The following is a 27,651-nucleotide window of genomic DNA, read 5'->3' as shown; positions in this document are numbered from 1 at the left end:
TAAGGTTGCCTTACAAAAGACAAATATATTTAATAGTGTATATACAAATTAGCTGTTCAATAATGCTGTACAAAGCAGGAATATCTTTAAAGAAACCCTGAGCAAAAAGGAGGATGTAATTTTTATTTTACACTTATTACAACATTATTTCTGGTATTTGTTTGCTATATCGACTAATAAAGGGTTATGTTAAAACCAGATGTTAAAATAAAACTGGGCATTCTTTCTATTTGCAGCTTATTTAAAAATCTAGAGAAAAGAGTACTGCCCCATCAGCTTCAGAAATAGATGTTTAACGTGGTAGAGAACAAGCCGAGCCTGAGTTACCCAAGACAACCAATTCTTTTAGCTGAAAGAGTGTCTTCTGTCATCAAAAAGAGCCATCTGGAAAAGCGTTGGCTCCCTGCCAAGAACAACCCTTTAACAACTGCTTGTCGTGCACTTTAAGTAATAGCGTTCATAACGGCACAACCTGGAGTGTTGGTAAAGGTCCTATCGGAGGAGCAACGTATTCCTCCTCCCTCAGTAACCGCAAAAGGATGTTCTTCTTATTCTTTGGCCAGTTATAAATGTGAGTGTTCTGCAGCCAGGTAGGCACGTGTTCCTGAAAAACAAGCAAAAAAAAAAAGTGAAATCCCATAAATCCTCCTGAATCTGTACCAGAACCTTGCAGATTCCATCAGAGCCTGCCAAGCAAGATTTCATTTTGTCTGTTCTAGGCACTTCCTGTAACAACAAGAAATTTTAATTTGGCTTCAGAACTGTATTTGGGTTCCTAAATAAATGAACTTGGTGTGATCTCACAGCTTGCCTGTCTCTCTTTCTTTTCTGCCATCATGTTGGCTAATTTCACCACATTTCAAAGGGATTCTGATCTCAGTGACAGGCATCTAAAGGCTTGCGAAAATAAACATTGAGAAGAGAAGGGAGACATTTTACTGCCCCCACTAGGGAAAGGCTGCCACCTTCGTAGCTGCTGAAGAATCCTCACAACATGTTCCACCCTGGGGATGAGAAATGATAGGGAAAGAGCAGGACCACAGGGGAGCATTTCTCATCCTGGTAGCCTTCTCCCCCTCCCCTTGCACCTTCCTTCGCCAAGCATGGCGTCTCCCGGGCACCTGCTAAGCAGGAGGCTGAGGTGGGGAGAGACTAATGCATCTCCAGATTAGCAGGGTCAGACCTCCACCACTCTCTGCAATCTGGGAAAGATGCAGCCTTTCAGAGGGGTTGGCCAGTGCCCATTAACGTAATGAAGATGGGACCACCTTGGGACAGTGACAGCAGGCTGATGGAGAGAAGCCTGCTCAGTCTTCATGTTCCCATAACTCCACAGCCTTGGGAGGTTTCCATATGGATGGCCTGGATGTGTAGGGGTGAAGGGCTGTATTCATGCCACTAGTTGAAAAAGGGGAAAAGACTGATCCTTGACCAAAACGAGCTGCTGTCCACTGGAGATGGAGATTTCTTTTTGGAGAGGTGTTTTAGGAGGCACCAGAACAGAGCCAAAGTGAGACAGCAGGTAAGCAACATGAGCACTCAAGACATCCAGCACTTGCTCCCTGGACCTCTTATTTAGCAGGGCAGTATTTTCCCAAGGTGGCCCCTGTTAGTAACAGCACAGTCCCTGTCAAGCCAGTGGAGCTAGCTCCAAGAGGACAGAGTGAAAAGCTGGCGTGCACCATGCCTCTGGTGTCTTGCCAGGGGATGCCCTGGCATAAGCAGCATGTGTCCTGCCTGCCAGCAAACAACCTAGCTGCAGCCCAAAACTTTCATTCCCAAGCGTCATGCTTCTCAAATTGGCTGTCTTTTCCTGGAACGCTATGGCTGTAGGGACCGGCACCGTCGTTCCCACTGCTTAGGAAGCGATGTGTTAATTGGTGCGACCACTTTGTTAGTTCTACAGGATTTATGTATAAGAAGGAGGTAAGTGACCCAGGTGCCTCCAGACCCATTACTCTGACTTCTCATAGGCTTCTGAACAAGCATCTTGGTGAGTGGCAGAGGTATCTATCAAGCCTGGCTTTCTCCTTTCTCCAGTGGCCAAGAAGGCATAGGCTTTGCTGAATGGTCTCCCCAAAGTGGAGGGTTTAAAATGTTGCTCTTCCAGGTAGACACCCCACTGTACAACAAGGGTAAGATCCTGCAGCATTTGCTGTGGTAGGAACATGACTAAGATTTCTTCTTTCCACCAGCAAGTCTGGTTTTGCATAGGAATGGATTTTAATCTTTGTGAACTTTACTCCTTTGACAAATCTGTTTGAAATTGGCCAAGAGATTCAAATGTTACCGGGAGAAAGAAAGATAACTATGTTTGCATGCATGTGCAAACCCTTATTACCTAGAATTTGTTTCTTTACTAAATCTTGTTAGGAGCCATAGAAGGAAATGCAATAAAACACAGCATGGATTTACCAAATAAGCCCCCTCTGTGTCTTTGATAAGAGACTACATTTTTTTGGAGGAAGGAAACGCAGTAGACCTAGTTGGTCTGGACTTCAGCAAAGCATTTGATATAGGTCCACACGGGAAATCATTAGTTAAGCTTGAAACGATGGAAATTAGTGTGAGAAATGTATAGCAGGTAAGAAACCAGCAAGTGGGGATATAATGAGAGAGGCACTGTACATCCAGAGACAGGCTCTGTGCCTTTCTTCCAGAACTGCTCCTGCGACCAATTTCATTTAATATCCTCCATTATGAACTCGGTGCAAAAAGCACCTGCACGCTAATGAACTCTGGCAATAATTTTAACTTAAGGGAGGTGGGCAGGGGTAACTATAGCTGCTATTTTGATTCAGATGGAGAGCAGAGAAAGCAAGAAAGGGGCTTGTCCTTGCCACATGACACTGGCTGTCATTGCGGGTGGGAGTAATGGGAAAATGCTTACCACTCTCTTAATTTTTTTTATTCAGCTGTGTATCTGTAAGCCAAGAGGAAATTCTCTCTATGCCACTGAGAAAATGATAACCTTGAGGATCAAACTGGAAGGAGGAGGGCAGACTGGATTAGTGCAGAGGGCACGGCTGCGCATTCAGGGCCATGTCAGCGGAGCATGGTTTGCGCTCTCCCAGCTGCCCTGGCACCAACCCTGCTCACCTCACCCCTCCGGCTGCCTCCGCTCTGCCAGAGGTAGCCTCTAGTATGGGGCAATCGTGGCTTAATGCTTCTGTCATTGGGCGACCAGATCAGGAGAATATATTTCTGTGGACTGGCTCGATGCAAGCCTTGAACCAGCAAGACCTAGGTTTCCTTTAGCAGCATACAACAGGAAGCTGGAAATGCCAGTTCCACCTTAACTGCGTGTTGTGCTTTTTCTCCTCATTATCTAATTTCCTAATGAACAATCTTTGGATCACATAGATCCCTTCCTGTTCGAGGTTGACTAACTTTCACATACCAGCAGTGCTTTATGATGTGCTTTGTATGAGATTAACTCATCTAATAGCCACACCCACAAAAACCTAAACCTTTCTCCCCTGCTCTTTTCCACTGCCAGCTACAGTAGACCTCGAACATGTAAAAGGCAGTATAAAAAAGACAACATGAAAGTAATTTGCTTGCCAGCATCATCCAATTGTGGCATTTTTCAGGTACCTCATCTCTGACTGCCCACAGATTTCATTACTGCAACTTGTTGAGGCTCTGGCACTCTCCTTCCACCCATGATGTCCTCAGTTATATTATCATTAACTAGTTAGATGAAGGTAGATGATATACCAAAGAAATGTGTGAAGAAAGAGAGCAAAGCTTAATGGCAGTAGAAAATGCTGATCTGCATAATTTAGATGAGAAAGACACCTCTCAAAGAACTGAAGGGTGGTGCGGACTACAGAGGATGGGCAGGAAGGCTGCCTGGAGCCTGATGCTTTGATAACAGCAGCTGAATAAACCAGCCCTGGAAATTCCTTATAGATCACTGTCTGAAAGCGCCACTGCTATATGCTAAATAGCCTTTTGATTCAGCCAAAATTTTTTTAAGCTAAGTTTATTGTTCTTGTGTCTGCCTCAAGGTCCAAAGTCGGCTTTAGCGCCTGATGGGCCACTTCTTTCTGCAGCCCTTGAGGTGCCAAGTGGTTGCAGGCTGTACAGGCTGGTTGCGTGGCAGGCGCTCAAGGAGCCCCCAAAGTTAGGAGCAGTCCTGCTCTTTGCCCCCGGATCAAACTGCAAAGACTGACTGAAAATGCTGACCGGTTCACTGCCTTTGGTCTGCCAGATTCCCACCAGTGCTGTCTCCCAGCTTTTCACACTTAAGGCAAGTACCAGACCGAGATCATTCAGGAAGGGAGCTGAATGACATGAAATACCACAGGTACTGTTCATTCCAAAGGACCGCACATATTTTACGAACTTGGTGACATGTTTTCAAATTTCTGAGCTTATATTAAGTCAGTGCCTAAATAAAGAACTTGATCGTACTCAAATCCACAAGTGCTGTGGCACTTCACAGCCCTACAATCATTGGTAACATCGTTTAAATCTTGATTTAGGTTCCAGAATTTAGGCACCCAAATAAATATAAAGAACCTTTCCGTACTTTTCCAAAATGCAGCTGTACTTAGGGGTATCATGATAGCTACCCAACAGTGCAGACAGCATTTGGCGACGAAAAGTGAACACAAATCCAATATATCCATTCTAAGTTTGGGGAAGAATGCAATTTCTCAACTGTAACTGAAGCCATTTAACTTTTCCGGCCTTGTAAAAATCCAAGAGATTCTCTCAGAGTGAGGAAGAAGGGTACAGGAATCTGTTGCATTACTTCTTATTCTCAAATGAATCTTCAAAACCAATAAGGAGGGCAGATGAAATTGCAACTCCTAAAAAACCTTATAGTTTGCCTTTGATGGGCCCATCAAAGTTCAAGCAACAGCCTCGTACTTTAATATTTATTATCCTCTTTATTTTTATATTCTCAACCCACCCTCTTCCAGATCCGCACTTCACATCAGTCATAAATCTCTCCCATCTCACTCATCGGCATTACATCTGGATAAAATTATAAAAGGTTTAATATAAAAAGCATGCTCGCTGGATAGATTGTCTCTCTCCATTTAAATTCTTTCAATGCTCAAGACAATTTAAGTTTTAGTTATACATTCATCATCAGAAATATATTTATGCACTGATTTATATTGTGGATGAAATGTTTTTTATTTGTATATGCATAAAACTATAAACTTTTAATGTAAGATGTAGCTTTGGAGTATCACTAGTGGGACATTTAGAACCAAGAAAATGAGGCTTTGGCCTTTAAGATTTCATCTGGTGCACTGTGATCAAAATAATATGTGTTTAATCATGCGACAAGTATATATGCATGTATGTATGTTACCTTTTTGGCATTTGGAAAAAGCACAGGGATGAATCTGAAGTTCATGCTTCCTTGTTGTATAAACTCAATCTGCATCTAGAATAGAACAAATTGCCAGACTTATTGTAATGACACGTCAATTTTTCTTCACATGCCTCTGAATCCTAAGCATAAAAACATTTGTTGCTTACTTAAACTGCTCTTCTGATAAGTGATTTGATCTATTGCTGGTGGAGTATCGGTATCGTTTTATTTGGCCACTTAATCTGATTCTTCATTACTACAGAAAGGGTACAGGAAAGGTCTGACAACATTTCTTGAGCATTTAGTTCTGTGGTGTGAAATAGTTGTGGATTTAGCTGCAGTTGCAATCCCACAAAATCCATCTAGAACCAACAAAGTTTGTCTTGACTAAGGCTCCAGTTCAGTCTCCAGCAGGGTGAAAGATTTCAGCTGGAGGCCAGCTCCGTGTCCAGGGTAGGACCTAGCCTGTTCCCTGTGTCCCAGCTCCACGTCTGAGCTGGGACCCAGCCTGTCCCCTGTGACCCCGGACACAGGCGTTCTGGGGCTGGTAAGGACAGCAAAGTACTGCTGAGGGCTCATCTGTTGGTGACGGCTTCTGAGAAGTCTGACTGCAGGGTCAAACTGGGGAATCAGGTGGGTTATGGGGTGAGAAAGACAGCGAACTGCAAACTGAGGGAGAAAGGATGAGTTTCACGGTTCTGTGGGCAATTCTGGGCTAAATGTCTGTCCTGTGACAGACTGCAGCTATGGGCCTATGTGACCCATGCTAGTCCCCTGCCACCCTGTGCCCCCAGGAGTCCCCAGCTTTCCAGTTCTGGCCTTTGCTTTGCAATTCCACCTTTCAGCCAGCTGCATTGCTGCCCAAAAAAGACCTCAGTTACAGGATGGCCGAAGCAACAGGGGCTGGTTTACAGGGAGGAAGGTCAGGCAGTGTTAGATAAGATTGTGCTCAGGGATATATGACAGGGCAACAAGGGCTGAAGAAGGTGAGGGAGGGTAAAAACCATAGAACAATAAAGAATATGGAGGAATAAGATGAGCATGTTTAATAGGATTTTTCTTCCTTGAACCTCTTAGCAGATGTTAATGAGCATACGGAGCTGATGAGAGGGAGGATTAATGAATTCCAAAGGGGGGTGTTTAACTATGGGGATTAGGGAAAACAAAGCAAAGAACCTGCCATTTGGAGACAGATTTGTCTTTTGAGAAGAGGAGGCAGTCTTTATAAAACAGCAAATGCGTGTCCTTGCTTACCATCCTGTGGATGTATTTAGTATGTAAGCCGTGTTCATCCCTGTCCAGCTGGGATTCAGCCCCTTCCACATCCTGTTTGTATTTTGGACTGATTGCTATGATTATCATCACTGTCTTCTGTTAGGGAGAAAAGCACTTTTATGAAACTGGGAAACGCAGCGTGTTTGGGAGAGGCAGATCAGAAATCTGCCAGTTTGTGTTTTAAGTGATCTTTATGTTCCTGGCAAACACAAGACGATCTCATTCATTCTGGCAGGAAATACAGGAGAACTCGTACACTCGTTCTCCTCATTATTTCTCGAGATCTCATAATATAGAAAAACTAAATGTCAAGAGATACATTAGCAGCTACCAGTTTACAGTTGGAATCCCTGTAATAAAAAGCTACTTTTTATCAGTGTAGCGTGTCTATGTACATACACAGAAAAGTTTTATCTTCAAATTCAGACCTAAATGTTTTCTAACAGCTTATGTAAAAGTACATCTATTTAACCATCTATGGCTTTTTATGCCACTAAAGGCACTTGTCTGTGGAGACTACACCTAGGGCTCTCGGCAACAGAAGCAGCAACTTTTCTTGCTGATCTCCTTAGCGGCAAGGTGTGCAGAGAGGTGGCAGCGCAGAGGGGTGGGCTGTTGCAGGTTTAGGGGTACCTAGCAGCTCTATCCCATCTTGCCGCAGTGGGCTGAAGGCTACACTCCTCTCCCTGCTGGGACAGTCCGGATGCTGCCTGTGACCTGTTTAATCCCAGGCCCGCACTGAGCTCAGGTTTCCACAGAGGGGCCATCCTTCGTATCTGGGAAATGTCTCTCCTTAATGGTGGGCCAGCGAAGAGGCTCAGCAGATGAAAGCCTCCTTACTTGTGTTTACCTGGGGCCTGTCTTTTATCCCCGCCACATCAGGCTGTGTAAGGCTTCCAAGTCTGTGGCTCATAGTCAGCCTGGCACCTAATTAACTCTTTCCTTCTGTGCAATATCAAGGGAATTTGCTCCACCACAGGGTCAAATACGATAAGGAGCCATTATCCTGTACGCTGACTTAACATACACCAGAATTACATTTGCTTGTGCCTGACATGCATGTAAGCACTTACAGATGTTGAGGGTTTGCAGAGACATGCCCGGCTGCACACATCCCCCTGCTTGGGTCCAAGCAGTCCCCTCTTCCTCACACATGTAAAGGTTTTGAAGATAGAAACCACCTCTACAGTCAATGGAGGAAAACAGGCATTTCTGGGGCAGGAAGTCAGAGAAGGATCCTCATGTGCAGAGGGAGAATTACTCTCTGCACACACTGGTCTTTCCTACTGACTGTGCAGGAGTCCCAGGGGAGATCTGCCAGTTTGTATTTTAAGTGATAATGATGTTCTTGGCAAAAGCAAATTCAGCCTGGCTTCTAGTTTCAGTACCTCCATTATGCACGGTGAGCCCAAGCCTAATTTGTCCTGATGAAAGCCCCAAAAGGCATGACTGCATTGCCACAGCAGAAGCCCCAAGCTGGCTCTGCATGCAGTAGTACCGTGTCTGTGTGGTAGTGACCTTGAGCTAAGATGTCCTGCTGGCCACCTTTAGGAAACCTGTGTTGTGCTGTCTCAGATGGCTGAGCTTCCTTCCTCAGGTGGGGGAGAGCCCACCACTTTGTCATCCTGTTCCTGAGCCATGGAGAACTGCCCAGGGTGAGTCAGAGGCCTGGTGGCTATACCCAGCAAGGCACAAATCAAAGGAAGCTGCCCCACGATGGCACGTATTGAACGACAGAAGTACCAGATTGTGTCCAGCTGTGCAGGTATAGGGGGACCACTTAACTTGATCCTAAAGGAGATGTGCACTCACTGAGGAAGTTGTTGCTGCAGGGGACTGCGCTGACAGGTATATGAATCTCTGTTTTACTACTTAGATCTATACAAAGTGATGAGAACAAATCTATCATTCAACTAACAGAATACCAATTTCCAGTTCACATGGTTTATCCAGAAGAACCCTTCAGTGTTTTAGTTAGGAACATAAAAGCTACAGGTGAGAAGCATGATGTACACTAGCCACTACTATGCAGTCTGGAATGAAATACAGCTATAATTTTAACCAAGCATAGCTAAACCCCACTGTGAGACGGAGGAACAACTTGTCCAATGGCAGCTTCAGGCTGAATATAACAGCCAGCATTGGAATTTGGCAGGAATGCCAGGATTAGCACTTCATTTCTTAAAGAAAGAGCTTTGGGACCATAAGATGCAGAAGTGACTGAGATTTGCCTATGCTTTCACTGCAAGGCCTCTGCCATTTCTGTAGGGGCAGGAAAGATGATAGCAGGGTCTTGCATTTTGATTCTGCTCCAGTTGCTGTTAGAATAATTCAACCATTTTCCTCAGGTCACCTCTGCTGTGAACAAGGTTAAATTGCCTTTACATACATCACTTAGGTAGCGCTCCATCCACTTAATGATGTCAATTCCTCGTACCGTGTCCTCAAATATATCAATCTGCAAGAGAATAAAAGTCTATGGTGAGCATCCTTTCGCCTGTCCTCCCCATTTGGTGCCAGTGAAAAGGCACCATGTTAGTTTCTAACATGCGTGCTTAATTCCCTTAGGAAAGAAACATCACACAGTCATAGAATCATAGAATCAAGTTTGAGTTGGAAGGGACCCGCAAGGATCATCGAGTCCAACTCCTGTCCCTGCACAGGACAACCCCAAAATTCACACCATGTGTCTGAGGGCGTTGTCCAAGTGCTTCTTGAATAGCATCAGGCTTGGCGCTGTGACTGCCTCTCTGGGGAGCCTCTTCCAGTGCTCCACCACCCTCTGGGTGAAGAACCTTTTCCTAATACCCAACCTAAACCTCCCCCCGCCACCCCCCCACCCCACCCCCCATGTGCAACACATGTGTATGTGCAACTTCTCCCCTTTCCCTGCAGTCCAGAGTTGAGCTGGATGGGCAGCCCAGGCGGGTGGAGGGGGGCTGCTGCAGGTACACCACTGGGCTCCTGCTCAGCCGGCCTTTTGACCAGCCACACTGCCTTGCCAGCTTCCAACTCCCAGGCATTTTTGCTCATCAGAACAAGAAACAACCACTGACAGTGAATGTTATATATTCAACGTTTGGAAATTGACTTTTTTGCCTCTACATACCTCAAGAAGGTGGGTGGCTGCCCAACTTCTCTATCTGTATAGCTGCAAACATCCACTATTTTCTGGCTGCAAGGATATATACTGAGTGTCAAGTTTTAGCTTCATATTGAACTAAATTTTCCGAACGTGTGGTGGGAAGTCAGACAGGTCACTGATACTGGATGTAGTAACCCAGACTTCAGTGACAGCAGAGAGGTGGAGGTCTTCATAAGACTGAATATGCACAACACTGCTCGCTTCCCTGCAATCAATGACCATGACCAACGGACTAAGCATTAACTCCTCCAAGTTTTTGACAGAAGAGTCATGTTCTGCTCTTAGGGCTCTTTTTTCCCCCTATTTTGAAAGTAGAGAACATATTTGTTTCCCATCTTTGGGGCCGTTTTGCTAGATATATTATTCTGCAGCATGCTCCAAGAACTGCCTGCCCAGCAAAGGTGCTATTAATGAGACTTCTACTCCATACCTCTGTGGTCCCCAAAGCTTTCTTATGAATTGGTCATAGTACAGAACTGCTGGAGAGAAGTATAATTGCAGTCTCTGGAAAAAAAGTCTTTGATTCATGAAAATAAATAAGAGTGTGCAAAGCCCCCCACTGAGTTTCATTCAGTTTAATGATAGCCACTTGCTTAAATGCTTTCCTGAGTTGAAGCCAAAGAGTTAAGGTTCAGAGGTCAGATAGCATATGCACTTGAAATAAGAAAATATGAATAAAGATTTTGATGAACACCGAATCCTACAGCCTCTGTTGATGGTTCCCTTAGAGAGGGCTGTTACGACGAAGCAAACTCATGAGAAGTTAAGTGAAAACCTGGATGGCTTATGGGATTAAACAGCAGGACACAGCTTCTTTTTTCAGGCCAGAGATTTTAGAATACCTTTTACAAGAATAACAAAGCGAATGAAACTATGAGATGGGCTGTTTCATTAAGCTGTGTGAAATACACTGACTTTAGACCATTTTTTAGCAGAAAGGTATTAAAATCTGAAGAACCAAAAATGTAATAGCATCACAGAAAAAAAAAGCTGGGATGCATGAAAATTGACCTTTTTAAATATTGCTATTACAGACCAAATATGAGACAATGTAACGGAATAGCCCATACCATTGCCCATCTGGTATCTGGTGTCACTAAATGGAGTTTTCCAGGGTCATTATTAAAACACATTTTGAAGCATAAACTTCAGTTAAAATATGAGCAAACAAAAAGGCAAAGCATTTAAGTTACAGCTTCTAAAGCCAAGGCTAATTTATTCTATTTGTATCTGCTTTAACCTACAAAATACGATGATAAACATTTAAATGGACTGTGTATCAACTCTGATTTTTAAAAAACTGTCTCCATTCTCCCCTGGTTGAAAGTAGTTTTCTCCAGAAAGAATACTTACAGCAGTTTGAAATCCATTTACAAGCAGGAAGTTCACAAATTTCATAACCTCGACCGCTGTGTCCACCGAATAGGTTATAAAGACCTTGCCTAGGAGAGAGAGTCCCTGTGAATATGTGATGCATTAAAATACACCATTTGGAGAGTGAGACTTTCACAGCCCTCCTTTTCCACTGCACTGCGGGTTCTGCCCACTTACATCTCTTCGGATTATTTACAAAATGGATGGGTGGATAGTGCAGTGGCTTGGTGTTGAACGCAACCCCCCCCATCCAGAAACCTTGGTCTAGATTTAAGCGCCTACTACCTTGCTGCTGGCAAGCAGCCCTGTGGAAGCTGGAAAGGGTAACATCCCTCTGCTGCTCGCCCTGCCCTGCTGCCAGAGCTGCTTCTTCCCCAGCCCTTTAGCACACGTGAGGTTGGGCCCTCACCCAGAGCTCGTGCCACCTCCCCTGGCTGCAACAGCACAGCTTTCCACCAGACCTCACTGATGTGGCTGGGAGCTGAAGGAGCCCTTACACCTGCCGTACTGCCTCACCTTATAGCAGCATCAACCCTCTGTGCAGGCAGGATAGATGCCTGATGACAGCAATGTCTTCAGCTGCCCTTGCCATTGTGGAAGGAGTTTCCTTACTAATTAAAGAATCATGGATTTGCAGGTCGGCATAAAACAGCTGGCTAATCTAATCCAGCTGTGCATGTATCACAGATGACACAATTTTATCCAGCAATTCCTGTATCTAGGACTCACTAACTGATAAAGCAGGGTTTATCCAAGAGCGGTATCCGGTGTCATAACTCACTCCTGCAGGCCAGAGAGAAGCAACTCTCTGGATTTGAAAGGCAATGTACAAAATGAAGAAAAAAGGAAAAATCAAGACCTCAGGAGAGATGTTGAGGGTTCTTAGCAGTGGTATATCTCACCTGCTAGCCAGCATGGCATTAAGAAGGAAGCCAGTTTTCTGAAACATGACTTTTCAGTAAGAGTTGAAGGGTGAAAGCATTTCAGGGGCCGGCAGCAGGAGAAGTACCTCAGCCAGTGCCTGTGCCGCCCTCAGCCCTCACCTTGGGCTCCTGGCCCAAAGTCCTCTCTACTCACCAGTTCAGGGAGAAACTGAGGTCGAGACTCGACATTTTTGTCTGGTTTGGGACAGGCAGAAACACTTTATCCCTAGGGCTTTGTTTGTTATTAGTCTTTTACTGTAAGCTTTGGTGCCTCCTGCCTCAAAGGGACATCCTGTTTAGCAAGAACTCATGAAAACAATTTCAACGGTATTTGTTTTTTGTAAACAAAATAACAAGCAATTAATGACAATTATGTTTTCAGGATTCAAGGGGATAATTCCATCCCACCAAACACGAATGCTCACACCCTACAGATGTGATGACACGCAGTGTTTTCTTTTCTTGTTGTCTTTGTGTCTAAATGTCGTTCCCACTGCCTTCTCTCCCCCGGAGCTTTCCCACCTAAAGCTGTCAGGCTGCGCTGTAAAATCTTGCACAGAACAAATTTGCTAACCACTTACGCAACTCCTCCGGCAAATTGCTGGTTCTCAGCGTTCCCTTGGCTGCAGGGTTACTGAGAGGTCTCGGGACGGCAGCTGGAGATGGAAAATTGTCAGAAGGACAGCAGCAGGCTTCATCCGGGCCACATGCCTTGGGGGGAAGCTGACCATTAGGTAGCTGGTTGTATAGCTGGTTTCTACACAGAAAAGCAAGTGAGGATTTTAGAAATATTTATTTTCAGGTAAAATTTGGATTTTTTTTCTTTTAATAACACACTAAGAACTTTACCTTCATATTAGCTAGGAAAAGGTCTTGTAGAAATGCTTGGCTCAGCATTCCTACTTGGTTATTACAGCATCTTTTGAACGGATACCTTGGTGACAGTCTACCACAAGACACAGCTTATTGCAGAAGCAACATTAGCCACAGGAAGTAAATGCACCTCGTAGCTGAAAGCTGTTTGGTTTGCAATTAGCAGAAACAAAGGCAATCTCTGAGCGAGAAATAATGCTGAGCTGTGGATGTTGTCAGGCACGTATGGGAGCGGGGTGGCACTTGAGTAACCTCTTCCCATTATCTAAAGGGTGCTTCATGGCACCTTAGGTGCTCTCAGGATGCCCAGTCCAGCACAGGAGGCACAGCACAAGGTGGGGATTGGGAAAAATGGTGGTACAGGGCGCGCCAGCTCCAGCTCTGGCGCAGCTTGGAGGTTGTCCGGTTTTGGACAAGACTCAAAGTTTTGCTGAAGGGAACAAAGTTAATTTCTTGACCAGCAACAGCAGACCAATGAGGATTTCTCATGTGTTAGGTATCTGTGCTTCAGACCTGCAAAAACCTTGCCTAACGTCTTCTCTACTGTAACAAACAGAGAGAAAGGGATGATTTTAGGAAGTTCAGCAGTTCTTGTCCTACTACACTTTGCTTTTATGGCTTAAGTCCACAAGAAGGTGAACCTATACGGATTTTTACGCAAGGTGTGCTTTGAATCTGCTGGGCTGAATCTGTTGGGTGAGTGTTAGGTTTCTCTGAGAGTTTTTCCCCACAGAGCAGTGATGTTTAGTCAATCAAGCCCACTCTCTTCTTTTTCCTTTGCCTTCCTTAAATGAATGATGACAGGCTGGTCACAGCATGTTTTCTGTTGTCACATTAAGATTTGGTTTATTCATTTCGGTACAGATGTTTTCTGTTACAAAATACTCTATAGGCAAATATTACCAACATATAACTGCCGTTCCTGGAATCAGCATGCAAACACCAGCCACGCAGCCACAGGACAGATCCTGTGTATTCTGGATTTCTTTTAGCAGAAGAAAATACCAAGAAAAGCAACACTTCCTTCACTGACAGCCAGAGAAAACTCCTCTGTGGCTAATTTACAGATCTTCCCAAAACTTCACCTTATCTAACAAACATGGCAAAAATTAGAAGTCCGTTTTTAAATTTTACTACTACAAAGGGTGCCCACTATTCCTTGATTTATATTTCCATATAAACACTTCAGTGCAATTATCTCTGCTGCAGGTACTGCTTTACCTTGCAGTCACTTTTCTCTCACAGCCCCTAACTTTTCACAGGCCAGAGCAGTGCAGTATTTCAGTTTCCCGCCCTCTTTTGCCCCGCCTGTTCTCTCAGTTTTCTGCCAAGACCATGTCACGTAAGTGGACATTTTCAAACATGGATGCCTGTAAGTTCAGCATGTCTAAAAGTATTGTGGCACTTAAATAAAAACTGTCTGATTTCAGATGTTGTCAATACCTGAAGCTTCAAATTGTCGGTATGTAGCTGAGTCTGGAGAAAACCCTGCATGGATAGTATTTCCCATCTGTTAATGACGTACTTATAAGGAGGGAGGTATTAGGCCTGGTAAATTAATATTTGGAAACCAGTCAAAAAGCGCTGTATGAAAAAGGCTAGACATATGATGCTTTATTACTACACGAAAACTCGTAGAAAAGGCTGCAAACTGCAATGGAGAGATGTATCAGCAGTGGACAAAATTTTCTCCCTTTTTCTCTGCACTACAGAAGAGATAAGAAGGAAATCACTGGAAGCCAATGATTGAGGCGTCCCAGGCTAGTACAGCATAAAGCTGAAGACTGCAGCGAGCTGCCGAATTGACCTTTGCTCTCAGGCAGGAGAGCTCTAGGGTTTCAACTGAGAAACTTTTCAACCCCTCATCCCTTTAACCTTCAAGCATTTATCTTCCTTAATGTGTGCATTTCAGGATGCACTGTAACAACATATTGGGTATCCGGCTTTGAAGTTCTCTAGGGTAAGGTCAGGCCCATGCTGGGTGTAAAATAACGAATAAAGAAAACTACCCAGCATCTTGCATGTACCCCTGCAGCCTGGGCACGCTAACATTACAAGGCTTCAGAATTATGGCTTGAAAGCCTACAAAATCAGATCTGAGGAGCTTCCACTGCGCACAGCCCACCCCGCAGAGGTGTACTCACGGGAATCGAGGAGGACCAGGGGAGGAGCATGTCCTCTGGGGTGGTCGGTCTCCAGTGCCCTTGGGAGCACGAAGGTTTGAGTAATTCGGGATGATTTGCTGGGCCGGGCGGATAACTCTTATGCAAGGTCCAGGAACAGGAGGAAGCGGTTGCGATGTATGTGCAAAATGTTGGTAAGGAGCTCTGCCATCTGGGAGGGTGAGAAAATAAAGGCAGCAACTATAATTTCAGCCAATACATTTTTGCCTCAGTTTGTGTTTATTCCTTTCCAGGCACATCCTTCTTCATGTCTAGGGAAACGGAGTGGTTTGGAGGCATTTGCAGGTATCTTAGTCTGAAAAGAGACAGATTAAGGAACATTTCACAGTCTAAGCTTCCTTTTTCCCATTTGCATACTACAGGGTTCAGATCCCCGCCTTGGGTTGGGCTGTTGCGACAACTGACAGTTAAACATTCAGGGCTGCTTTGTCCCTGCACTTACCATCCCTCAGTGTCTTTTGTTGTTCTGTTTTGGTTTGGTTGTTTTTTTTTTTATTTCTTTTTGGCAATAACTTGCAAAAATGAATCATCCCAACATTCTCATGAAAGCAGATGCAAAATCCTGGAACAAATCAGTTTGCAACACTAAGGCTAAACAGACTGTGATTATTGTAAATGAAAAGAGAAAAAAATAATCTCTTGGTTTGTTACTTCACCCTGTATGAATTTTCTGCCTAAGTGACCTTTTAAGGCCTTGCTCCTGCTCCTGTTGCCATCCAGGAGGCTGCAGGGAAGCCCAAAGTGACAATTTTGCTCACGTAATTCTGAAAAACCTTACTGTTGTTGGCAGCACACACATAATGCTGTTTAATAACTAACATACAGTGGAACTGTTGGCATAAACTGAAAGAGAAAGCAATGTAAGCTGTTTTGTTTCCCAAATGGGGAAAACTATTCTTTTTTTTTTTTTTTTTTCAGTCTTTCTGCTTGCAGTTTTCATTAGGCAGCAGCTCTGCACACTTTCAAGCTGCTGTGTGCAGATCAAAGTCCAGCCTGGCAGAGCTTATTAGCACTGCATGATTATGGTGTTATGAACTGGCTCTGAAACACTCCTTTTTACCCCCCCTAGACTGTTCTTTAAAATCCTTTTAGCTATTTGGGGGTCATGCAGCCATGAGGATTAAAAATTTTTTAAAAGGGGGAGGAGAAAAAAAGAAAGGAAACAAAGCTTTGATGAAATAGTCCAGTTCCAGGAGCCAGTACTTCAAAAAAAAAACCCACCCAAGCTCACAATTGCAAAGAGATTCCTGATGAAATTGTGAGTTGGCAACATCATATTTGTTGAGATTGTTTCAGGAGATTTTCCTGCTCCCTCTCTTAACTATTTGCAACAGGACAGGGTGAAAGAGGCAGGGAGAACAAAATTGAAAGTAAATATGGTCTTCTCATGGGTTCCTCATGACCAGCTCTAGGAAAGGTGGCAGGGCTCTGGAAGAGCCAGTTTGGTTTACAGGTTTTTAGGCCAATGTTTCACCAGCTTCCTTCGCATCTATCTGATGCTACATTATTTTAATGGATGCAGCCACTGCTGTTCAGAAGCAGAGTGTGGCCAAATGTGCGTGCCTGCATACACCAACAGCTCTCATATATAAATATCTGAAATAATGGTCCCTGGGCGCATAGCCCTGCTGCCAGGATTTCTTTGACTTCAGAAGCAGTTTTGCTGTTGTATCTCAAATAGCAGGTGTCCAGAGCCAGCTTAGAGCCTACGGGCACAATCCAGGCTATTGCTATTCCCTGGGAGAGGCGTGTTGCAACACAGAAACTGCAGAGCTTTGTTGTGGGTTGCCACTGCCCAACAATTATCTGAAACGCAAGGAGCTGTCAGGAGGTGATTTATGCTGTACGGGGCATGTGAGAAACAGGAGTACAGTTGCCAGCTTCTTGGTCCTGACCAAATGTGCTCCAGCCATCTGAGTTTATTTTATTCTTTTTGCCTTCTGGATATGGTTGAAATGGCAGTGATTTTTCTAAAGAAAGCCTTTCAGAGTTCCTGCTTTAAAACAAAATGGCCTCATTCAGTAAATGTCCTATTTCTCACGATGTCTGCGTGTGGAGGAGGTAAACGGAGGTAAATAGTGAGGGGTGTTGTGCAACCACCTCTTTGTCTGTTTAAAGCTGAACTGAAAGGAGAAGGTACAAAAATAAAACTAGAGGACGTTTTTCAAATATTCAGCTGTAGACATTGATGAAAGTCCATCTGTAGCCCCTTCCGCTTTACAAAGTACCAAGATCAGAGGTGAAAACTGAGGCTCTGATACCCTTTCTCTTTCATATACCTAATTATAGCACATCGCTGGAATCACAAAACTCCTTAAACAGATGTAATATAAATGCTGTGGAGTCAACAGAAGGTTAATAAAAAAAAAAAAGGGTTATCAGAACAGGCCTACAGCTTTTTATTACAAAGCCAGCCCAAAACGGGTCAGGGTCTCATGAGTCTAATGTAATATAAATGATATTAAAACAATGATATTGCTGTTGAATGTTCAAAGCTCACTTCATAACAGATAAAAATCTCAGAGACTGAAAAGGAATACTAATTAATAGCAGGCTGTAAACTGCGTCTTAGTCTCCAAGAGCCAAAACATCCATATTGACGGAGTCACATCAGCGTTCACTGATACAATCACCAGCAGCTGAGAGGGCTCCATTTTAAGTAATGAGCTTTCATTTCAGCTGACACAGAAAAAAAATGAGGATGATGGATGTCACGCTCTTTTCACATAGAAATAAAACACATGGGTGAGTTTGGTCATAATGCTGGGAGATAGATACTATTTACAGAGATCAAGGGTAACCTCCCATCCTGATTCTGGCAGGAAATTCTTAACTTTGGCGATCCAAGTGGGAGCAAGGAAATCTATGAAAACAACAGGAATTAAGCCGGTATAGGAGGCTGCTGAATGACTGATGCAAGGAGGAAGGAAATGACTAGAATATGAAATAACAGCAGGGAGAAGGCTGTGTATGCTCAGCGTGACCGACAAAGGCTAGTTTCTAGGCAAAATCGTTAGCCTTCATTTGATGAGCAACGGTAGGCTCTTTAACTTTTTATCTGACTCAGAGGTTCTGCATCAGAGAGTCTGGCTGCATAACCTGAAAATCTGGGAACATAAAATGGACTGCAAATAGGTGTTTAGAAAGGTTAATAATTGCATGCCCTGCATTGCTATTAAGTACAGCAGAAAAACACCAGCTTGGTGAATGAAGGCGGTGATACACCCAGAAAACCTCCAGTGGGGTGAGCGGTGCTACTCACATGGGCCCTCGGGGTGCTGCTCTGCCAGGCAGCGGTGCCCAAAGCATCCGTGGGCTTGCGAGGAGGCGTTGGGATGGGGCAAGTGCTGGCACATGGGGCACTGCTGATGCTCAGGTCCAAAAAACTCTCTGGAGATCAGTGGTCCTGGGAGGTCCTGGGGGTTCAGCACAGACACCAGTGGTAAAGGGGGCTCCAGGTGCCTGATGCCCATGACATCTCGTGACTGGGAGTTGTACCCCGTGTCCACGGTCCCCAGCTCTGCTGGGGGTCTGTTCCCTGAGGGCTGCTGTGACCGTGAACTCCCTTGGCTGCTCTCCTCCAGTGAGTCCTTGGGAGCGTGAGGCAAACTCTGCTCTGATTTACTGGAGTTGTGCCCGGTGTCAGCTGAAACCTGTGACCTTGGCTGCATGCCTTGTTTGTCCATAGCTAGAAGATGCATCTTGGAGGGAACTACTCCAGCTATTGATTCACCAGGGGAACAGCAACGTCCATCTCCATCAGGATTGGTATATTTTGACCACAAGCTGCTGTCCGGCTCCACGGATGGCGCTGACTGATGATGTGCTGGTGCTCTGTCAAGGCATGATGGATTGGCCACAGGCTGAGGCATTCGAGTAACACACGGCCTCTGGGACTCCTCATCCTCCATATCCTCTCCAGAAGGCTGCAAAGCCCTTTCCAAGATGTGCTCAGGAAATGGGGACCATGGCATGGATTCATCCACTTCGACTGGTATGCTTTGACCCACAAAGGTGCCTGAAGAAGTGGGAGAAGAAACTGTAAATGGATGGCCACACAGACAAATGTCTGTCGTCAGTCATCACGCAATGACTGTGAGCTGGAATACTGAAGAGCAATATGTATTCTTCATATTCTTTATACTTTTATGTTTTTAAAAAAGACAGGCAGAAAACAGCAAGAAAGGTCTGGCTGAATTTTGGCAAAGCAAGTAAGTAGAGGGTTAGCTGGAGTGTGGCTAGCACAGAGTAATAATTTGGACTAACCTGACACAGAGGCCATTTCCAAGTTTTGTGGTCGCACCGGAAACGAGAGTCAGCTGCCTTACTGCAAGGCCAGGATTTTCCAGCAAACTGGAAAACAAGAGAAGGGACTCTTGTGAACATGGTACAGTTTCACACAGGCAATAACCCTAAAATAACTCTATCTCAAAGACAGGAAAAGAAATACTGGTTAGAGTTCTGGAAATTGCATTGCGCAAACCAGATGCTTTAATGGGATTTCTGGAACTTACTGTTCCTGCTGAGACTGGAGGGGTGAAAAGCACATGAACTGTCTCTCAGAAGTAGTTTCTGCACCTGACAAAAGAGCAGGCTGCTTAGGGCTGGAGGTTTCACTCAGGCATATTCACAATCACTTGCAATTATTTTACTTCAGACCTTGTAATAATAGCTTCACACTGATACTTTGGATCTAAACTTCACTACACACCTAGCCAAGTAATTTCAACTCCAAAGCTTGTTTCCAAGTGTTGCTGATTATTTTATCAAACCACTTCATCCAGCCTATCATGACATGGCTGTTGTTTTTTCACGTTATTGAAAATTAAAAGACAACTTAGAGATGTTAATTACTGTTTGGATTTTTTTTCCTCACTTCCTTCAGAACTTGCTTCAGCCCAAATGTCAAATTATCACTTCCTTTTGGGGGTGCTGTCAGCAAATTTGGTCCAGCCAAGCGATCCCTGATGATGGACACCTCTGCTCCACCTTCACTCAGAATGCTAGCAGCAGGGATGGGTGTATGCTGAGTAGGCTTCAGGAAGGGCATCCATCTTCATCCTCTTACAGAGGTATGCATATTAGCTTGCTCCTAGCAAATTTTATCTGGTACTGTGGAATATAGAGAATGAAACCCAGTGCTCATCACTTCCCCAGCCATTTTTCTTCTATCACATTGGCGAAGCTAAAATCCCAAGTATGAGAGTTATCAGAGAAGAATGGACTGAGCACTCAAGCAATGGGAATAACAGTGCTTGGCAACAGCTTGAAAACCTGGTAAAGAAAGTCAAAATCACTACACATTTGAGGAGGTTTTAGTGATCCAGGGATTTCCCCCAGCTTCAGTCACAGTAGCTTGAACAGAAAGGTCAAATGAAGAACATATTCAAATGACCACAGTATTAAAAACAGTTGAACAGGATCACAGAGAGATATAAGGCAGTGTCCCAGCCTTTACCCTTGCTCCCACAACGATTCTATAAAAGCAGATGATGTGCCCTGTGCTATAGGGCAACAGTGAGGCTTTACTTTCAAGCTGATCAGATCAAATGACATTTATTTCCCCCTGAAAGTACCTCTGGCATAGAAAATTCTGGGTCTAATATTTGCTGTGAGGTAGGATAAAAACTGTGCTTTGCTGCTGGGCTACAATGTAAATATTCCTCCTCTGTGTAACTTAAAACCCATCTATGCAGAAGATTTACCATATATTCATACACAGCCTATGTTATAATAAACATGGCCACAGGGAGAGTTATCCTGGGATAATTACAGTGGGATAATTATGCTGGTAAATTTTCCCATGTAGGCAAGTCCTCAGAGCAGGAATTAGTTGCACCAATGCAGTGAACACGCTGCTGCTCTGACAGCTGCAGCCCCCTGCATGAGTGCTGGGTCTGGTCCCGAACAGGCTCCTCCCCATACAAGCACCCAGGCTTGAAATCCTGGCGATCAGCTCACCACCATCACACGTCTCTCCCCACAGTTTGTATCCCTTTTCCTCATGCCACGTCACTAACGCCAGCCCTGCTCGCTGAGTCACGGTTTTCTGACAGTCATAACTGATTTGATGGGAAAGAGAAAACCTCAAGCTCTCATAATCAGCACAGGACCGTGACAGGGACTTGTGCTGCGCTGCCCTATGCGGTGGTGGCAAAACATCCTTTACCTGGGACCTTTGGTCAGGTGGCAGTTTAAATGACGACTGCCCTGTGGCCGTGACTCACCAGGACAGTACAGCCCAAAGCCAGATTTACACAAATCAGGTTGTAATGCCGCCAGGTGGTCCCCTGCCAGGCTTAGAGAAGCACCTGTGAAGATTAGGTGTCAAACTCCCTGCAAGGCATCTGCCTTTTGCTCATCTCAACAGCTTTGTACACCTGGCCCTTGGATCATCTGGCCTGCTCAGACACGCTTCACAGAGTGGATATCTCTGACCGTTTACTTGTAAGCTGAATGACATGCACTCGAGCAGCACAAATTGTATTGCAAACTCTTATTCCACCCACTGAGCATCTTCAGTTGAACAGGTTCCTTGTGCAGAAGTCACCCTGGTATTCACAAAGGACAAGCTCAGCTGTGGGGTACCGGGGTACAGCTCCAGCTCTTTAGCCACAAACATTGTCTGAGCATCCCTCCCATTAGATATAATCCTTAGCAAGCACCCAAACATGGCTTTTCAGAAACAAATTTGCAATGCTTCATATACTAAGATGCTTCTTTGATGGTCTCTGAAGTAGTCAGATCAAAATTCTAGAAAACACTTTGAATTCAGATCCTCTATATTCAACAGCCTTTAGTTTAGCACCATGACAAGAAGAACACATTTCTGTGGAGAAACTGAGAATTCAGGCCAGAGCTCAGTGAAGTAAATGGGAATCTCTCTATTGCCTTCAGTAGGTTTTGGATCAGGTGTCAGATGGAATTTAAAAGTTACTCCGTTCCTTTGGAGGCTACAACGTCCAAGGTTTTAGGTCTTTTTTTTTTTTCAGTTCCATTGCTAACATCTGGCTGTCTGTGAAATGGATCATGCACAGACTGCGTGAACATAAAGAAAGGCACGATATGGGCAGAAAAAATACAGACTTGTTTTCTGCAGGTTTGTTATTTAGAGTATTTGTTCTGCCTTTCGGAGGAGGGATATTAAAACTTTATTAAACTGTATTGCAAACGATCAGTACCAAACTCATCAACTGGCTTCAGAGTAGTTTAAAAATATCTTTCCTATTAGTTTAGCCCTTTGAAAGGATAAACACCTCTATCTCTCAAATCGACATAATATTTAAATGACAGCTTATTTCCTTCCCGTGTAACAGGAGCTAAACATTATTAAAATTACTCCAAATATCTGAGTAAAAATAATGTGGTCAGACAGAAGAAAGACCTGATTCCATCACTTGTGTTTTTACCTGCAAAAGCTTCTAGGCTTTCTTAAATATGATTTTGCTTAGACCCTGCTGCAGCTGAGCAACAAAAGCTGAGCTTTGATACCCACGCACAGTTCCTGCTCCCGCGGGCCCAAGGTAGGAGGCACTGAGGGGCCGAGGGCTTTGGTGTTAAAACAGACACATCATTAGGAAGGAGAAAAACTAACTTCATCCTCCTCCTCCCTCAGTAGCTCCGGTTGGAGAGAGAAGCTGTTACAACAGCAGAGCTCTGTCTGTAGAGATGGCCCCATGGATAAATTAACCCCAGGATATGCTGAACACTTTTTGAGCAATGCTGGCAATGGTATGTGGATGGAAATTCCCGAGAGAAATCCCCACGCTGCTGGAAATGTTACAGATGATTCAGAAACATCCTCCAACAGCAGTGCTTCAGGACTGTTTCAGTTTCTGCTCTGCTGAAGATCCTTGGCTTTTGGAAAAAGACCCGATGCTGAGCCCATTATCCTGGTATTCTCTGTCGCCTCATGCTGCAGAGTTTCATCAGGTTTCCCTTGACTTTTCTAGTTAGTTTATGCTGCAAGTATAGTTATGCATAGGACAGAAAAAAATCACTCGCTTAGGTCTCCCGTGTTGAAGAATTAAGGTAAAGGAATGCTTCAGCGTATTGAAATACCCTTAGAAACCTGTAGCCTGATCCTTTTTCTGGCACAGAGACTGCTGGAGAGCGTAGATCATGCCCAGTCTCATTTCCAAAGACACTGCAACTTCAAGTCAGATCATGATATTGCCAGAAAGCTTTGAGAATTTAATATCCCCCCTGCACCCATGACTATGCAGGAGATTACTAATAACCAGCTGGAGCTGTTACATAAAGTCCTGCTTGTAATAAAGCGAAGAGGCCCCTCCTAAAGGGACAGAGTAGCCAGGCCTGGACTGCTTTCAAAAATGTCAAGGGAACTCCTTAAACCAACCTTTCTCCTTCTTTCCTTTCTCTGCTCATACACCCAGTCCTGTAAAGTGCATTAATTCAGCATATAACATTCCTGGGTGGGTGATCAGTGACACAAGCTCCTGGAAATAAACCCCATCCCGGCTCCCTTGTGAGGTTTCCCACACCCGGAGAGGTTCTTCCACTGCTCCTGACAGGGAGCCGGGAGGGAGGCTGCCCAGCCCAGCAGCTGCTCACAGCTGGCTGCTGCTGGCAATGGCCGCTCCTGGGAAGCTGCAGGGATGGCATAAATGAAGGGAAGAAATTCTGCTGCAGGTCGCTAGAGATGGGCCTGAGCACCCAAGTTTGAGGCGATGTCCAAACTCCCCTGAAAAACATCCAACGGAGGCAAAGGGCTGGCCAGGGAGAGGAAGGGTGTTGGGCTCGGGCTCATCTGTGCAGTTTTCTTGCAGCTAATTGTGAAATCTATCAGGTATTTCATCTGCTTCCTGGCATGAAGGCTTGTCAGGATGCACTGCCCCAAAACACTCACTAACCATCTATCTGCTTTTGATTAGAAAACTTCTGTTGTGAAGAAACAGAAGACAGACTGCAATGTGAGCATAGCTGCGCTCCCCATCACTTCCGGAGAGGGGGAAAATATCTTTGCTCTTTTGAACGAAGTTATATTTGTCTACATTGTTAAAACAGAAAATATTAGAATAAGAAAGAAACCTCACCTTCCTTGGTGCACCACACACAAGGGAAGGGTTTTTTGTTCACCGGTCATGGCATTTCTGAAATGGCACGGGTAGAGATTAAGGCAAAGCTGAGATCATAAAGGGTGGGGATGGACAGGAATTTCTTGATTTCCAAATAATTCCTGTGTACTTTGGCTGAATCCTTTAAGCTCCCTGGTGCTGCTGATATCCATCTGCAGGATGGGAGCAAGTGGATGCAGAATTTACAAGCTGCCATGAGGATGCACGCATTGAGACTGCAACAAATGCTGTTGCCACACGGTCAGACAAATGTTGTATGTAAGTACCCTTGCCTTAAATGCAGCTTTCTTTGCAGAAACACTAGACACAACTTTCCTCAGAAACACCCAGAGACAAATCCTTTTAGGAAGAGCAAGTGCAAATGTGGGAACTGTTTTGGGTCTATAACCTAGATCAGCAGAGCCAAGCTCTAGAGATTCACACTTCACCATGAAGATTTGTAGCTGCTGTCATCACAGACACTTATCCTCTCCTTTGCGTATCTTCCACAGCGAAGACTAAGGCAATGTGTCACCTTCCTAGCCCAGATTTTAAGACCCCTAGGGCAGGTAATGTTTATTTTTACAACTTCTGGAAAAAGTAGAAGAAGAATATGAAAACAACGTTCCTCCTCCACACTGACTATATGGTTGCTTTTATGTATTTTCTGCAGCTGTGGCATGAAAGTCCACATACGCCAGGAGAACAGAAGATACTTCCAACCCTCCCTGCATGGCAAACATCACATTCCCTTTTGCAGCACTAATGTTGCTTCACTGGGCAATCCATAGTGCAAAGACTAGTGTAGACCTGATATTTTTTGCCTCTTTCGTGTAGACTTGGATATGCATGCGATAGGAATGCTAAGTGATAAGTAGTAAGAAACTAGAAGTGCAATACCCTCGAGCAGGATCCAAACAGGGATCTCACATATAAGCAGCATTCCCTGACAGTTTTCTAATATTTGTGAAATATGAAAATGTCTGCAATGATCTTAGGTATCCTTAAAAATGTGTTTGTTTCCAGAGATTACCTCCCACCCGTTTCTGATGCTCATAAAACTCCCATAGGCACTGAATAACCCCCAAACTGGAATATCCCATGGCCCTGGTTCATCTGAAAATCCTGGCACAAAACTGGGGCTAGCTGAGTGGGGTTGGACAGGGGGACCACCCCGAGAGCTGTAAATCTCCCCAGACTGCTTTCCTATAGTTTCATGCCTTACGTTGGAGTCTCTGGTTCATAGTAAGGGAAAACCTCCAGCATTTCGTGGGCCTGATGTATCCCTCATCCCTAACGACTCTCCCCGCTCCGCAGCGCGAGGGCTGCGGGGTGCGTGGGTGGTGGGAGGGAGCAGGGAAGCCTGGGGGACCTGATGCGTCTCCCTCAGCTGGCGTGAGAACAGCCTCGCTCACTTGCTTTCATGAAACGTGCAGAAATGTATATGTCTTTCAGACGTGTACTCTCTGCCAAACTTCAAAAGCCACTGCTAGTGGTGGAGGGCACTGACAGACACGAACACCATAATTGCACATGCCTTGTTTCCCGCCTTAGAAAGACAAAGGGAAAACCCAATCCCATTAAAAAAAAAAAACACATCATGTTTCAAGACATTGCCGGTGCTCAGCAAGAGCAAGCCTGACCTCAAAGGCTGACGGCATCGCAGGCAGCAGCACAATTGGCAGACGCTCACCAGCAGCTGCCGGCATTGGTGAGCACTCGCCGGGGCACCGGCCCTGCCGCCCGCGCCACTTTGCATTCTCGTCTTCAGCATCATCCGCTGCGGGTCTCACAGCCCCGTCCCGTGGTGGCGGGGCATCGCCGCCCGCCTGAGACGGCACTGACGAGGCCAGGCCAGGCCTTGAACCCGCCCAGGGCTTGCAGGAACTGGAAATTTCTGGTCTGGCAGTTGCCAGCGGCAGTCGAGGACCAGTAAGCCCGGATCTGCTGTTCTTGTTGCCCAGCCAACACTAGCCTTACAAAACCCACAACCTGAAACAATCAGTTACTGTGTGAAATGGGAGCGGGTTTTAGATGGCTGATTTTATTCTAATTAAAAAGAAATACTACCGGCTTGCTTCCACTGTTTCCATATCAACACCATGCAGAATGGTGCAAATGGGGTCTATGATCCTGTTTTCTTCATGTTTTCCAGCCACCTCTCCCTCGCCAGGTCCGGGGACCTGTTGTACACAGCCTTGAGAAATGCTGCGGGGGAGAGGAGAGGGAGAGGAGAGGAGAGGGAGAGGAGAGGGAGAGGAGAGGAGAGGAGAGGAGAGGAGAGGAGAGGAGAGGAGAGGAGAGGAGAGGAGAGGAGAGGAGAGGAGAGGAGAGGAGAGGAGAGGAGAGGAGAGGAGAGGAGAGGAGAGGAGAGGAGAGGAGAGGAGAGGAGAGGAGAGGAGAGGAGAGGAGAGGAGAGGAGTTGTTGGCCATTGGCCAACAAGCCACCTTGAGCTTGCACAGCCGTGCAGGGCGGGAATGGGATCAGGCCTGGCTGCCAGGCATTGCCAGGCAGCTACGTAAATAGGCAGGACAACATTTCGACACCAGGTGTGCCCGTTCTCAGTGTTTGCCCTGAATCCCTCCTGATTTAAAAAAAAAACCAACAAAACTGCAGTGAAATGGCTGAAACATGTTGTAACCATCTGTGAAACTCAGGCTATCATTACATGAGAGGAGAGGGGAAAGGGAATGAGACAACAACTTGAGGGGAAGAAACCCCCAGCGAGAGCCAGAAGTGGGTCAACAGCTAATTACAAACAGGGACCGAGAAAGGCAGCATCTCTAACACCTCTTACCTTGCAGGCGAGGGAGGCTCACGCTGAGCTGACCGAGGAAAGCGAGAGGGTTGGCGTGCCTCCTGCGCACCCCGTCGCTCTCTTGGCGTGCCCGGGTCTCCTTCCTCGGGCTGGCCGGGCTTATTTTTTTTTCCTTCTTTTACGACACCCTCCCTGCCTCTCCCAGGTAAGCGGCAGAACTGGCTCTGCAGCAGGAAGTGGAAGAGGCACGCACGGCACGGCACAGCACAACGCCGCGGCGGCGGCAGTGGGAGAGCCTCCGTGGGGGAGTGACACTTTGAAGCTGAAAACTCACTCGAAATGCCTGCGTGCGGCTCGCTCCCTCTCTCATAGGAAGACAGGCTGCCACTGCGTGAACCCCACAGAACTATAACTCTAGGGGAAACCCAGTGTGATTCCTAAACAGTGTGCGTCGCTGGGAAAGTCATCCTTTGCTTTTAGCCCTCGGTTGCTTACTGCCAACGCCAAGCGTTAAACCAACTGTGATTCAGACTGCCGAAGACAATCACATGATGGGTGTAAGAACTATATAAAGAACAAAAAAAGGATTTATCTGTTTTCTTTTTCTTTTCTAGGTTAGACTTCTAGACACTTCCAAGTTTCTCTCTACACCCACAAGGAGCAGAAACTCACTTTTCCTACAAGCTGAAACCCTTGCACAGCTC

At 45.3% G+C, this 27,651-nt stretch overlaps 1 protein-coding gene across 4 annotated transcripts; it reads right to left on the bottom strand.

Moving 5' to 3' along the window:
- On the bottom strand, positions 1–27,651 carry TRAF3IP2 (TRAF3 interacting protein 2). 4 transcript variants are annotated; one of them, XM_064447451.1, is made up of 10 exons: positions 26,987–27,651; positions 19,378–19,464; positions 18,374–19,129; positions 15,073–15,262; positions 12,637–12,812; positions 11,112–11,200; positions 9,003–9,071; positions 6,593–6,709; positions 5,336–5,410; positions 1–604 (listed from the first exon to the last, which is right to left on the bottom strand). In XM_064447451.1, the coding sequence occupies exons 2-10, from the start codon at positions 19,391–19,393 to the stop codon at positions 458–460; spliced, it is 1,635 nt and encodes a 544-aa protein (XP_064303521.1). In that variant the 5' UTR covers positions 19,394–19,464; positions 26,987–27,651; the 3' UTR covers positions 1–457. The 4 variants fall into 4 exon arrangements, with proteins under 4 accessions (XP_064303521.1, XP_064303523.1, XP_064303522.1 ...); XM_064447453.1 differs by lacking the exon at positions 18,374–19,129 and having other exon boundaries at positions 26,987–27,637; XM_064447452.1 differs by lacking the exons at positions 18,374–19,129; positions 19,378–19,464; positions 26,987–27,651 and adding an exon at positions 15,554–18,356.

The sequence above is a fragment of the Phalacrocorax carbo genome, chromosome 3, assembly GCF_963921805.1.
Source record: "Phalacrocorax carbo chromosome 3, bPhaCar2.1, whole genome shotgun sequence".
NCBI lineage: Eukaryota > Metazoa > Chordata > Aves > Suliformes > Phalacrocoracidae > Phalacrocorax > Phalacrocorax carbo.
The sequence above is the reverse complement of the archived record's forward strand: the minus strand, read 5'-3'. Positions and strand labels throughout refer to the sequence as shown.

Excerpts from the sequence above, each read along its gene's own strand:
- TRAF3IP2 (XM_064447451.1), bottom strand. Across the intron at positions 9,072-11,111 it reads TAAATGGATTTCAAACTGCT|ATTGATATATTTGAGGACAC; the intron begins GTAAGTATTCTT and ends ATTCTCTTGCAG. Across the intron at positions 6,710-9,002 it reads TGGAGCGCTACCTAAGTGAT|AAGACAGTGATGATAATCAT; the intron begins GTATGTAAAGGC and ends TCTCCCTAACAG.